At 46.8% G+C, this 14,760-nt stretch overlaps 1 protein-coding gene across 6 annotated transcripts in view; it reads left to right on the top strand.

Moving 5' to 3' along the window:
- Window positions 1-14,760, top strand: part of Gria1 (glutamate ionotropic receptor AMPA type subunit 1) — a 316,597-nt gene that overhangs the window by 272,002 nt on the left and 29,835 nt on the right. For all 6 annotated transcript variants that reach the window (XM_038326152.1, XM_038326151.1, XM_038326149.1 and 3 more), the window contains 2 exons: window positions 1,377-1,575; window positions 8,141-8,388. In XM_038326152.1, coding sequence (XP_038182080.1) covers window positions 1,377-1,575; window positions 8,141-8,388 — 447 coding nt within the window. The remainder of the gene's footprint in view (window positions 1-1,376; window positions 1,576-8,140; window positions 8,389-14,760) is intronic.

Raw genomic sequence — 14,760 nt, 5'->3', positions numbered from 1 at the left:
TCACAGAGTGGTATGAAGATGCAGACAAAGAAACCTATGGGCTTGTCCAATGTTGTACACACAATGAGAGAAAGCAGGGCTCCGTGTGCTTTGCCCGAAATCCAATCTACTGACTGGGGTCTTCTATGTCATTCCTTCGCTATTTATGCCTTTTGTTGTGGCCACGGCAGCTTAAGGAAGGCTTGCTTGGGCTCACACAGCAGTTTATCCTGGAAGGAAAGGCACAGGGGTAGGAATGTGAGGCAGCTGCTCATGTCTCAGTCATAGTCAGAAAACAGATGAAAGCTGGTGCTCGGTTCGGTTTCCAATTCCTTACATCTAGGACCCCGGCCCACGGAACGAACGGTGTCACCCACATTCAGGACGGGTCTTCCCACTTTAACTCACCCAGTCTAGAAACTCCCTCAGTGATGTTTGCAGATGCCTGTCTTCTTGAATCCTGCCAGGCAGACAACTGATATTAACCATCACACTCCCTAAGAATCACACAAAATGGTTGGAGTCAGAATCTGGGCTCTGGTAGCCCCATCAAGTCAGGCTCCACCTCCCAACCTCAATATGCTAATTAGATGGACAAGTAAAAATGAAAAACAAAGAGAAGAGATGCCTTCAGTGTGGTCACATTGTGAGTAGGGACGAGAAGGCGTGGTGATTCCCCAAAAGTCCCTCCTTAGAATCTCAATGTGGTATTTAGGTTTAAACAGAGGCTTTGGAGGTCCACTAGCTAAGCAGCCCTGACCAGAACGTGGCCCCATTCATCATAGTGCCAGCTCCAATCTCTCACTTCTCAGATCTGTGGGAAATCTGTACCTGGAAGACACGTTCCTCCTCCTCTGACTGACCCTAGGGGTCCCAGACTTTGCCTTCCCCAGTATGAGATTCCTGGGGCCACCCCATTTCATGAATCCTGTTGTTCCAATGGCCTGGTAGGGGACAAGCATCTACTTGACAGTGTCTTCATTCCTTTGGGAGGGTTCCAAAGTCACCCTGAGGAGCATCCACACCACCCTGTGGGGTTATTGGGAGGTCCCGAAGAGAATCAGAGAGGTCACTGTGACTTTCTTGCTAGTCATCTTTCTCTTCATTATTTGGGGCACAAGAAAGGGACTGTGGGAACATCAAATGAAGCTTCATCTCCTGTATGCCTGTGTACACTATCACCCGAAGGGCAGAAAGCTCACGAGGCTTTATCATACGACGAGGAAGGAGGCACGACATCATTCTAACATTTGAATTCTCTCTTCTCCCTTGCAGAGCAGAGAGTGTAATCGGGTTTGACAGCTCTGCTGACAGATTTCTGCTGGCTCCCCGCTCCTCTCCAGAGCCTTCTGTGACTGATGCCCACGCCTCTGACCCCTGTCCCCTTTGGTCTGCAGGTCCCTGTCTGGACGCATCGTCGGCGGCGTCTGGTGGTTCTTCACTTTGATCATCATCTCTTCCTACACAGCCAACCTGGCCGCCTTCCTGACTGTGGAGAGGATGGTGTCTCCCATTGAGAGCGCAGAGGACCTGGCAAAGCAGACGGAAATTGCTTATGGGACATTGGAAGCAGGCTCCACTAAGGAGTTCTTCAGGGTGAGGGCATCCCTGATCCCAAGGTGCCTTCTCAGAAGGGAATCACTCCATTCCACTTCCCTTCTCAGTAAAAAGGGCAGGGGCTAGGGGCGTGCAACTCTGGTGGAAGGATATGGGAGGCTCTGTGTTGTTTCCCAAGCAACACAAAATAGATAGAGGATGGATAGATAGATAGATAGATAGATAGATAGATAGATAGATAGATAGATAGATAGATAGATAGATAGTAGATAGAAGATAGATAGATAGATAGATAGATAGATAGATAGATAGATGAATGGGTGAATGGAGAGATAGTAAGTAGGTGGATGGGTGGATGGGTGGATGGATAAAGAGATAGATAGTATAGAGAGAAAGAGAGAGAGAGAGAGAGAGAGAGAGTAGATATAAAATAGACAAACAGACAGACAATTATTGGCAGCAAAGTAATTGCCTACCTTTATGCAAATCCCAGAAACTCAGTGAAAATTCTTGGGTTTGGGGCTCAAGAGGACCACTGAGGTGGTCTGTCCTTTTGGGTGAGAGATTCATTCGAAGAGTTGTTATCGCCATGGATAGACAAGCATGGTAGGGGTTCTGAGGAGAGTTCAGGTCTCTGAGGCAGAATTTTGGCCTCTTCTTATAGGTCTCACAAAAGGAGGTCTTTCTTGTGCCAGATGGGCGATGAATAGTCCACACTCCCTGTAGTCAGGGTACCTCCAATTCCCAGGTGGCAAGGGAGGGGCTTGAGTTTCAAGGGAGGGAGGAAGAACTCTTGTTAATATATATAACTTAGAGGAGGTGGGACATTGGGAAGGAAATGGGGAGGTGCGGAGGAGCCAAGGAGAAGCTGGGTAGGATCTGGGGAGGAGCTGGGGAGGAGCTGGGAGGAAGTGGAAAGGGGTCCATTAGGGTGCATATCTGTCTTACAGGTAAGGAATGTGCCAACTGCACATTCTTGGTGCCTTGGAGTCTGGTAGCCCAAGGCTATAAACTCTTTTGGAGAAGTAAGAATTAGGATGCCTGCTATTCTAGAACCAGATGCCAGGCAGGTTCTGGGGGTGCTTGCCTTTTTCCTTACAATAGCTCTAAGGACAAAGCTGCTGGTGCTAGCCATGGCCTGATCAGCCCCTAGACAAAACCTAATTCTTGGAACATTCCTTGGCTGTCTTAAGACCCCTGAGAAGTGGAATTCTGTATCTATAGAAACTTCAAAGCTCCAGGGTTGATTTAGACCCCCATCAAAGCACAGGAAACACTACCCCATCCCTGTTCTCCCGGGTCTGTAGTTTAGTGTAATGACTTAGGACGTGTGTGGATAAGGCTTGCACCCGAGACTTGTAGATTTCCCTTCTGCTGTGGGTTTTCTGATATCAAAGGAGCCTTAATGGACTTCATGCATGAAGATTAGGGTCAGAAACTTGAAGGTGTCAACACAAAAACACACCTCTTACCTCAAAGGGCATAAGAGATAGTTTATTCTGGAGTCAAATATGAGTCGCCATGGGCTGGAAACACAGACTTAGGTCACTTCAAATCCCATGTTGCAGTGTGGAAGTTTTTGTATTAACAGAACATAAAATTTTTAAGTCAAGGCACTTTTCAAATGCATTAGTGCAAACACTAGGTAGGCAGTGAGAGCAAAGCAGAGAAGCCTCAACTATAGGCCTCGCATGCTACGTGAGGACACTCTTAGTCCTACAGTTTATGAAAAACTGGGGTTTTGTTAATACATTCCAAAGAGAATGTATCTGTTAGAAGATCGGGTCCAGCTTTGTTCCTTAGTAATGGGATGCTAGGTCTGCCACAAAGGGGGGGGGGGGGGGACAAGGAATGGCTATTTAATAGGCTAAAGGTAGACCAAGATAAATTGTAATTGGGCTCCAGACCTACAGCATTCCAATGTCTCCACATTGCCCGAGTTCTAGCCTATCTACCAGCATTGCAGATACTGCTTCTTGCCAGGACTTCTCATTCACGATGGCCGCCAAAGTCATCCCTAGTCAGTGGCTTCTGAGCTCATGATCTCATGATTGCAAAGAATGACCAACAAAAGAGTATGAGAAGAGAAGAGTTATTGGGAGGTAGAGAACCAGTTCCCTGGGTGAGTTGCTAAGCAACACTCCAGGTTGGAAGCTTTCCTACCCTGGGAAGAAGGCTGTGTATATTAATTATCCAACTGGGACGAATCTGATCCATTAATTTGAATGGGGAATTCTGATCTGTTGGTGGATCCAGTTCCCATGCTCAGGCTCCAGAAAGTCTTCCAAGTCTGGAGGAGGGAGAATGTGGAAGGAAAAAGAACAAGGACTGATTGGTGAGCTAAGGAGTCAGCTTTTTCGGATTTAAGGGCCTGCACTCACTCATCAGGTAAAATGCCCCGTGCTCTCTGAGCTGATCGCCAGTTCATGCAGACAATTTGATTTCCTTGAGCCCAGAACCCTCAGTGCTTACAAAAGGGACTGCTTTGTCCCTGGATCCTCCTCTAACTATCTCACAGCAAAAGCTGTTTCCTTGGCAAATAAGATGATCCACTGGGGGAAAGTAGCACTGTGAGAATAGAGGTGTTGAATAGTACCAGAGCCGCGAGAACCCTCCAAGACCCGTGGACGTGAGGAGACCTGTGTGTCGAGGCTAGATAGACCAGGTGGAGAAGCAGGGGTCTCCAAGGGGAAGAGCCCATTGTCAAAGTGTTCCCTGACTGTTGTCAGGAAGGTGCCAAGCAAGCCATGCACTGAGCATCCCATCACTAAGGTAACCCCGGGGGGAAAAAAGACACAAATACTCCTAGTAGTCTTACCACTTAAGCACTTTCTTCATGCCAGGCACTTTTACCTAGGTCTGTGTGTTGTCTCCATGGCAACACTGTCCCTGGGAACTGCCATCACCACTGTTCAAAGAGAAACAGTGAGTCTCAGAAAGGTGATGGTACTTGCCTAAGCGCCTGTGGCTGGCAAGGTAAAATGAGGGAGGAAGCTGGCTGGTAGAGAGGAAAGGCACAGCTTGCCACCAACAGTTTTCTCCGTGCCTGACACCACGACAGAGTTCTCATGGCAACATCTCTGGTCCTAGTTTCTACACCTGCAAAAGAGCACTGCTCAGAGATGTCCTGTGAGCCCTGGCACATCTGGGACTGACCAAGACTTTGGTGGATAGGGAGATATCAGCTTCCATTCCCACTACCCAGAAAGAGGGGAAAGGAAAGCATGGAATTCCTTACCCCCATCTCAAAAGAACCTGGCTTCCAGTCCCCATGGCAACCCATCCAGAGTCTCTGAATTCTCTATGGATGGTTTAATTAAGATGTGAGAAAGGCGATGGGAGCTACGCAAGACAGATTCAAGAACAGATAGCCTGGCACGTTCCCAGGCTTCTCTGCCATTCGTACCCCATTTGGAGTTCCTCGAGATTAGATTGTCCTGGTGGTCTCTGAGCACCTGTGAGCACAGCCTGGGCTTCTGGGGTGTGGCTGAGCAGATGTGATGCTTTTCTGCATATCGCTGCCCAGGGGGTTTCTCAGTTCTGCCTGTCCACAGCTTGTTCCCTGCTGTGCCCATCCTGTCAGGTCAAATTGCATCTTACAATCGCCCCCGCTGTGTGTGCTGTTGGTCTTGTGTCTGGAAGATCACCCGGCCCTGATTGAATGTATGCAGTTCACTGTCTCCTGTAAGAGAGTACGGAGCCCCCTAGACATGCCAGGATTGGGTGTGGGTGCTGCCCCTTCCTCTGCTCTCCTCTCTCACACATTGCCACTCTTGTTTCAGGTCAGAGTCAGACATTTCAAGTCAGTAAGATGTTTGAAAAATATCATGAAATAAAAGGAGGAAATAGAGGCCCAAAGAAGAGTGTTCCAGAGAACAAACCAAGTCTTAGAAATAAAACTGAGAGCTGAATCCAGGCTCCTCTCACCCAGTCCAGGGTTCTCTCCAAATCGCTCTATGGAACAAATGAAATAGTTTGTCTAATGAGGGACCATCACAAATTAAATCCATGTCAAATGCCTTCTTGAAATTCTAAGTAACTATTTCCAACATTTTAAGCTCAAAACTTAGGATTTTTCTGGGTCCTAAATATCTTATAGATCAGTCACCCAAAGTGACAGTTGTGTGTTGAAATCCCATTCACATCTGATGTTCTTGACATCAAGAAAACAAACCTAATACTTCGTACAGACAAAAACAATTTTGCATGTATAATAAGGATCCTGTATTAATTAAATGTGATCTATTTAGTAACTGATACACAGGCTATATAACTTTTTCAGTAACTGTCCTTTTCTTTATTTTAAGGCCTTTGTAGGCAGCTAGCATTTGTCTGTTTCCAAAGTCTTGGGACTGGAGATAGAGATTAGTGAGCTAGGTGCTCACCGCACGAGCTTGGGGATCTGAGATCAGATCCCAGCACTAGGGAAAAACCTGTGGCAACACAGATTTGTAACCCCAGTGCCTGGGAGATCAAGACAGGAAGATCCTGGCGCCTTCAAGGCAGCCAGTCTAACCAACTGGTGAGTTCCAGGTTTACTGAGAGACTATCCCAGAAGGTAAGCAATAGAGAAAGGCACAGATGTTGACCTCTGAGCTCTACAAGACAGGGACAGATAAATATGAACACATACACAAAGGGAAAAGAAAACTCAAAAGCCATATTCCAACGCCCCTAAAATATCTTTGGAGAAAGCCTTCCCCTCCGAAAAAAATTTAAATCTAAGCTTGAGGGATTGAGAGGTTGTGAGGTGAGAGGCTGCTTTGCAGCGCTGAGTCATGAGCCCTAACCAGAGCCTCGGACCATGAGGAGGACACAGAGAGGGTGCTTGCCTGCCTCAGTAGCTTCTGCAGACTTGAGTCCAGTTCCCAAAATCTGGTGACTAGCAATCTACAGAGTACCCAGGCCATACACTGAGTGACCGTGAAACTCGTGACCTCCAGGGAAACCAGGCCTCAATAACAAATGCTAAGCCTCATAGATCAGGGCCCTCAGGAGAGTTCTACCAGATCAAAACCTCTAGGTTTACTGCGAGGTGTCTGTATTTTTACAGTGTTGGTTCAGGATGCAAGGGTCTGCTAGAGATTAAGGGCTGCTTTCCTGGGGCTGAGGGTCTCCGCAGATACAGGATTGACTCCCGTCTCTGGAAAGAGAAGGATACAAGTGTTCTGCATTAGGAGGATTAAACAATCCGGCCAAAACTCCCAAGAAAAAAAGGTCAGAGCTGGTTTCAGAGATGAAGAAGCAGTTTAAATTTGGAGTGTGTGTGCACGTGTGTGCTCACGCACACGTGCACATGTGCATGCTCATGTAGGTACATGAAGACATATGTGCACCTGCTCATGGAGGCCAAAGCTCAACATCTGTTGTCTTCCCTCAATCATTTTCCATCTTCACTTTTAAGATAGGGTCTCTCGGCAAACCTGCAGCCCCTTGATTTAACCTAGTAAGACTGACCAGCTGGCCAGCAAGCCCCAGGAAACCTCCGGCCTTTGCCTTCCCACTACTAGGATTGCAGGCATGTCCTGCCACACAAGGCGGCTCTTCCTTAACATGGATATGAGGGATCTAAAGTCAGACTCATGCTTTCAAAGCAAGCACTTCGCCAGCTGAGCTCGCGCCCAGTCCCAGGCTGGAGGCTTTTCAGATGTAAGGAGATGTGAGTACTGGGTCTCCAGCATCACTGGTTATGTTACTGTCACTGCCGAAACGCCATGACCAGGGCAACTCAAGGAAGGAAGAGTTTCTCCAGGCTTACGGTTCTAGAGGAGTAAGAGTCCATCAAGGTGGGGAGGCACAGCAGCAAGCTCATGTGTTGGCCAGAAGCAGGAAGCTGAGCGTTCCCATCCTCAACTCCACACACAAGGCAGAGAAAGTGAAGTGGGAGTTAACGTGAGGCTTTAAGCTCTCAAAGCCCATTCCCAGTGACACACTTCCTCCAGCAAGGCCACACCTCCTATACCTTCCCAAACAGCACCGCCAACTGTGACCTAGTACTCAAATATCAGAGTCTTGGAGGGGAAATTCTCATTCCAGCCATCACCCAGGTTGTGTGCTTTATCAGACAATTGATGTCTGGAGGGCGGGTTGTATAGGAAATTACTAGACCTTGTTATGGACAAGAAAGTTTTTTGTTGTTATGGCTACTGTTTGTTTATTATTATTGTTGTTATTGTTATTATTATTATTAGTGTTGCTGTATTCAGTGAAATCAAATCCTGCTGACATTCAGCCCTCTGCTTTGGAGCAGTATACATGCCCCCTTTTTGAACTATAGACAGGTTTCACAATGTCTTTCTAAGCTAGACAGGGACCTGGTTGCTCATCTTTCCCCTATTTGGAAGGAATATAATTGCTCAGAGGTAATTAAATGATTCTGAGATACTCTGTTCATTCTATATTTACAAGATATTTGTACCTTGGAACCTACTGGTACTAATTAGAGGCTCTTATTTTGCAATCACTCATAATTTGTTTCTTCCTAAGCTGATCTGGCTCATGAATGTGTGATCAAACTCCACTCAGCTCCTCGCTAATGTGCCTGCCGACCCCAATTCAAGCACCGCCACGGCTTAACCCTGGCTTTGTTCCTATCCCCTACCAGAGGTCTAAAATCGCTGTATTTGAGAAGATGTGGACATACATGAAGTCAGCAGAGCCATCTGTGTTTGTTCGGACCACAGAGGAGGGCATGATCAGAGTGAGAAAATCCAAAGGCAAATATGCCTACCTCCTGGAGTCCACCATGAATGAGTACATTGAGCAGCGCAAGCCCTGTGACACCATGAAAGTAGGAGGTAACTTGGATTCCAAGGGCTACGGCATTGCGACACCCAAGGGGTCCGCCCTGAGGTAAGTACCCAGATCTGCTTCCTTCGTGCTCCCTCTGCCCTCCCCATCTCAGGAACGGGAGCCGCTGCATTTACCACAGGCCCCCACGCATAATAGAAACCTCCAAGAAGAGACCTTCCGAAATGCCTGTGGGCCTGGAAGATTCAAGCCACCTGTGACCGTCAGCCCTGAGGTTGGAAACTGACCTGGGTGGGGGGTGCCTCAGCTTGCGCTGATGTTGCTGCCTGTGTGTCCTTCCCCATGCCTCGCTTTTCACCTCACTCCCTAAGTGTTAGCTGTTGGTAACCCCTGTGCTTCCATCCTGCCATCTGTGACACTCTGTCCCTTACTTGACACCCTGCATCCAGCTCAGCCATGAGCAGGGTTCTCCAGTCATACGGACTCTGACAGGAAATGGTTTGTAATGTGTCTCTCAAAAGAAGTCGAAACACACTGTCCAAATGAAAAGTCCAGCCATCTGAGCCTTGAGAAACATTCCGATCAAAGTGCCTCCTGATGATCAGGTCCAAGTTAACACAGCCCAGGTGTCGGCCTTGATACCGGAGTCTGTAGCAAGAGGGAGTTGATCAAAAGAGGCAAAGCTGAGATTATGTTCACATACAGGACTTTTGCTATCCGTTCTAATTAGCTAAGGGCAAATCCTGCATACTTGCAATCAAATGGGCTAAAGCAGAGTTAATTCTAAAATTTGCTACTATCCTGCAGAAGAGAAGACATTTTATTACCCAATCCCTAGGTTTCCTAACCTGCGCACTGCAATCCTTCTGGGGTCAAGAAGGTTGTGGGTCAAATGGAATAAACTAAAGTTGAGCATAGTGGTGCGTGCTTTTAATCCCAGCATTCAGGAGACAGAGACAGGAGGATCTCTCTAAGATGAAGGCCAATCTGTTTGACATATCAAGTTCCAGATCAGCCAGAGCTACACAGACAAACCAAATCTTAAAAAAAAAAAAAAAATCAGGGATTGGAAAAACTACATAAAGTGTTATCTCAGAAACATAGCCTTAAGTCACCAGTGAAAAATTATTAACTACAGAAGGAGTAAACATGTATGGAGAAAGGATACCCTCTTAAGAAGATTAAGATGGGTTAATAAGGGCTGTAAAGGGACGGAGAGGGACTGCTTGAAATGATAGCCATGGCCTCTCTGCCTTGCCTTATTCATTCACGGAAATGACATTGAGTTCCGTCATTATCCTGGGCACTGGCACAGCAGCTGGCACCAGTGTTCTGAACAAGGCACCCTTCCCATGTAACTACATGACTGCGAGCAGAGGCAGGCGTTCAACAGCTTATAATTGCTTAATGCTTTACTAATAATCATGAAAGGTACTAGGACAGCCTACAAAAGGGGCCCTTGAGGCCATCTATTTCCAGTAACAAGGAAGAACAAAATTGTCACTGTAAGATGTGTGGGAATGCTGGATAGGATGTATCAACCAGCCTTTTAAGTGCAAGTTAGGAACTCTCTAGGGCCAAAATGAAAAAAAAATAAAATAAAATCAAAACCAAAGTGAAAAAACAGAGGCTAATGATTCTGGGACTACCCTAAGCAGGACGGAGTTGCAAATTACACACCATCCCACGTACTCCAGAGTCAGCAATGCAAGAAGACATCAATCAGAGACATTCTGAAAGAGAGAGAGAGATGCTCATTAAAGATCACACACACTTGATAAAGTTCGAATTACAGCTTACAGAAATGGTATATCTGTCTGTATAAAATCTGGGAGTGTGGTAAATAGCAGGCAGGTAAAACTGAAGAGAGAATTGGTGTGCTTGTACGGGGAGGGGCAATCAGAGAAAATTCTTCAGGATGGCACCGAAAAGTGGGAACCAGAGCAAAGAGGAAACATCAGAGAAAGAAGAACTGATCTGTGATGATTTCCAAGTATAGATATAGACATTAAGCGTAGGCTAGAGCTTGAAAGATTTTTTTTCTAGAATTTATGGTAAACACCAACTCAGATTCAAACATCAAACCTCTCTGAAGACAGATTTTTAAAAAAATCAACAGCTGATCCATCAAAACAACAAGAGGCAAAGGGCAAGTAGAGGGCCTTCAAAACAGCTAGGTAGAAAGGCCCAGCCAGGCCCTGGGGATGGGTAGAGCCTGGGTAGCAGGAAGGCCTCCAGGGTTTCTTTCTTCAATTATTTTGAAGAAATAATTTACATTCAGAGGACCCAACAAGGCAAAGCAAGAGGATGGGGAGATGACTCAGCAGTTGAGAGCATTTGCTGCTTTTACAGAGGATAAGCGTTCAGTTGCTAGAACCAATACTAGGTAGTAGGCAGCTCACAACCACCTGTAACTCCAGCTCCAAAGGATCTGATGGACTCAGTGGGTATCTGTATTCACTGTATTCACATGAATGCACACACACACACACACACACACACCACAGAGAGAGAGAGAGAGAGAGAGAGAGAGAGAGAGAGAGAGAGAGAGAGAAAGGGAGAATTTTAATGAGCAGGTACAGGTGAAGAACAGCCTGCTCAAAACACTGAAGCAAGAAATCATGACATAGGCTAAACCAAGAGGAAGGGAATGAAAAGAAGACAAGGCTGAGCTTGAAACATGAGCCTGGAGAAGGTTTCATGAAAGACTTGTTCAAATATTAGTGAAAATGCTTTAAATAATTTTAAGTAATTCTCCAAGAGTTGAAACAATAAAAATGTCATCATGGTTTTAAACACCACTGACTACAACCTTAGTGGAGAGAAATGTCATAGCCTGGCATTCACCAAACAGGCACCAGCATCCTGAGGAACTCACAAGACTCTTGGTATAAGTTCTGGCAGATTTTAAACAAGATCCAGACAGTAGTGTTTGTTGGGGAAATGGCTTTTATTTCAGGAACTTACAGGCCATCCGCCTATACAGATGTAGCATACAGAATCAGATGTCACAGGTTCAGGGAAAGTTAGTGGTTGTCTGAAGGCTTTGGGGTCAAGGCCACCAGCTGACAACAGGGCCCAGAGAGGATCTGTGGTCTGTCCATCAACAGAATGCTGACACCTCTCCTCCCCGACACAGGCACTCGAATAACAAGACAACCAGAAACGCACTGCAAATGTCAGTGACAGGGACCCAAAATTTGAGTATTCTGCACGGCGACGCCTCCCTACTCCAATAACAGCCACTGGCTGTGGTACGCGTACTGTCTCGCCTCATGCCTATGGGCTGTCATTAGCCCCACGTTCCAGAGGTGCGGGTTCAAGAAAACAGACAGCAGGTGGGCACGAGGACAGGCCATCTGATTCAGCGTCCAGGGCTGTGACTTATTCAAAAGCAGCTCCAGGGTGGATGACCAACAGTTCTGTCAAAGGCAGGTGCTAGAATGAAGTGTGTGTGTGTGTGTATGTGTGTGTGTGGGTGGGTGGGTGTGTGGGTGTGGGTGGGTGGGTGTGGGTGTGCGTGCGCGTGCACGTGTGTATTCATAGGCAAAATGATAACCATCAACTCAGGGGAAAAAAATAAAGCATTTGGAGTCCGGAGCAACCACTGGGCAGTCTGACGGCAGAAGATGATAACAGGCCTTGGCTTAACGGTACCAGGTCCTTTTGCTTTGAAAAGTCTTGGTGTATTTTCCATAATCAAAGACTTTTCCTGGGGTCAACACCAGGAGCCTGAATCTGCAGTGAAGAAAAGCCTACCTTTTGGGTTTATATTTCTGTAAAAAAAGACAAGGCAGTTAGGACTTGAGAATGAGAGCAGGAGAAAGGGAACGAGAAACCCAGATGCTCTGGTTGCGGGATTCCCAGAGGCCAGAAGGTGTCAGATCACCGCCGCACAGCATAAATTCACATGGGCACACATTCATCCACGTAAACAAGAATAAAAAATCATAAATTCCCCATCTTGAGTTACAGAACCCCAGGGACTACTTCACATCAGGCATTCCACAGCTGCAGGGTTGCATCTCCCCAGCCCTCTCTCCATCCTCCTTTCTTTGGAGTACTTCATAATAACCATGGATCATGTGACCTCTGAACAACCAACACATGAGTAAAGCTGCCAGAAGAGGGTCCAGCATTTCTGCCTGGGGAATCCCCATGCTGTCTATGGGATTCTGCTTCTCATCCGTATTGAGATCGATGTTGGGGGCTGGCTCACCAAATTAAGTGCTTGAGTGTAAGCCTGAGGAATGGAGCTCAGATCCCATAAACCCACATAAAAGCCAAGCCAGTGTGGCAGCCACCTATAATCCCAACACTCAACAGTGGTGGGGAGTTCCTGGACAAACTGACTACTTAGACCAGCTAAGATTAACTAGGCTCAAGGTCAACCAGAGACCTTGCCCCAATAAATAAACCGGGACTCCTGACATCAACTTCAAATCTATGTGTACACATGCACACACACTTGCATATGTTCTTGTCCCCCTACCAAACTCACATACACACAGGCACACATACCACACACACATGCCAAAAAGGAAAGGATCGTTTTTTTAGCAGCTAAAACTATACACATACACACTCCAGCCAGTTTCCCCTATATCTCTGCCTCACATGCCTGAGATGGGAGGAGCTACTTCACCAAGATGGTTTAAATATAGATGAGTCGCTTTAGACCAAACCCTAGAGATGCATGCACCAGCTCCAGCTACTTTACATCCAATGAATGGATCCCAGGAAGTCATTCTGTAGGATATGTGAAAATCAGGGAGCGTGGTGGAGCAGCTCTTGTCCTCTGAACCATCGCACTTTTGCAGAAACTGTAAGTCACTTGCAAGACTGGAAAGTGATAAAAAGCTTATGCTCTAGAAATGTGATGCTGTGTGCTCAAAGCATGGCTACAAGATTCTCACCATCTCACCAAAGGCAGAGCAGTAAAAGCCCCTCCAGGTGGGTGCTCACAGGCCCAGGGCCACCTTCCTGGCAATCCTCCAATTGTTCTGCATCACACGGTACCTCCATACAATAGGGAACATTCCTTCCAGTTGGCCCTCCGTTGCTCTTAGATGGATTATGAACCTCTGCCTCCTAAGCTCAGAAAACTAGTGTCTAGGGGATATGAGTGTAGCTCAGTCAGTAGAGTGCTTGTCACATAAACCTGAGGACCCAAGTTTAATTCTCAGAACCCATGTAATCACTACATAGACTGGGCCTATAATCCCAAGGCCAGAGAAGCAGAGGCAGGAGGATCTCTGGAGCTCACTGCCAGCCAGTCTGTCTAGTCAAGTCAGCAAGTTCCAGGTTCAGTGGGAGACACTGTCTCAAGAACCAAGGTGGAAGCCGGGCGGTGGTGGCGCACGCCTTTAATCCCAGCACTCGGGAGGCAGAGGCAGGCGGATCTCTGTGAGTTCGAGGCCAGCCTGGTCTACAAGAGCTAGTTCCAGGACAGGCTCTAAAAAAGCTGCAGAGAAACCCTGTCTCGAAAAACCAAAAAAAAGAAAAAAGAAAAAAGAACCAAGGTGGTGAGCAATACGGGAAGGCACCTAAAGTTGACCTCTGACCTCCACATGTGTATGCTCACGTGAAAACACCCACCCAGGCATGTACATATAATGGGGGAAGAAAGAGAAAGAAGAAGGAAGGAAGGAAGGAAGGAAGGAAGGAAGGAAGGAAGGAAGGAAGGAAGGGCCTGAAACCCAAATGTTGCTCTAACACCTGTCAGCTCTGTATAACAGAAGTCAGATCATGGTCCCACAGTGTGTTAAAAGACTCTTGGTGACAGCATAGCACTTGTTGCCCTACTCTGGAAACAAATACCCTCATGAAGCAAGGTGGCTCAATGCTTGGCTTTGCATTTGGACAGGTGGCATTCCTTTGAAGCAGATGCTGTTTGCTCGCTGTCTCTGCATGTTTGGGCTTGGGTGAGGGGCTGAGTTATGTTTCTGAAGCCCTCAGGTTGTGAATAAAGATGGACAGGCCAATGCTGGTCTCCATGGGAAAGGCAATTAGTAAATCCACTAATTATAATCTATGGGCCTTTTGATGCCAACTAAATGTACGTGCCTGGCCGAAATGCAGTCTCTTCGCTGAGATGCATAGTCCCTTTAGTTAGAGACGATATGTTCAAATATCCTCGGTCAAGGTGCATGACCTGTATTTACAAACTCAAGCAAGAATGTACCCCAGATTGGCCTCTGCTGGATTCTTAGCTAATGGCTGTCCTTCACAAACCATCATCTGCCAGGAGTTTAATGGATTTGCTAAGAGTTACACCCTAACCAAGACATTGGTCAAAGTCTGGTCTTTAACTGACTGTGGTTATGTGGGGGATTCTGTGGTCTCTGTGATTGTGACATCTCCGTGTTCTGTCACATCTTGTCCATGCCAGATGTTTGGGCCAAGGGGACACGGGAGCACGATGCAGCTTTTCCCTTGCTAATGACAAACATTCAGGAAGGTCTGAAATCTACT

This window comes from Arvicola amphibius, chromosome 4, assembly GCF_903992535.2.
Source record: "Arvicola amphibius chromosome 4, mArvAmp1.2, whole genome shotgun sequence".
NCBI lineage: Eukaryota > Metazoa > Chordata > Mammalia > Rodentia > Cricetidae > Arvicola > Arvicola amphibius.
This window is presented reverse-complemented; position numbering and strand designations above follow the sequence as displayed.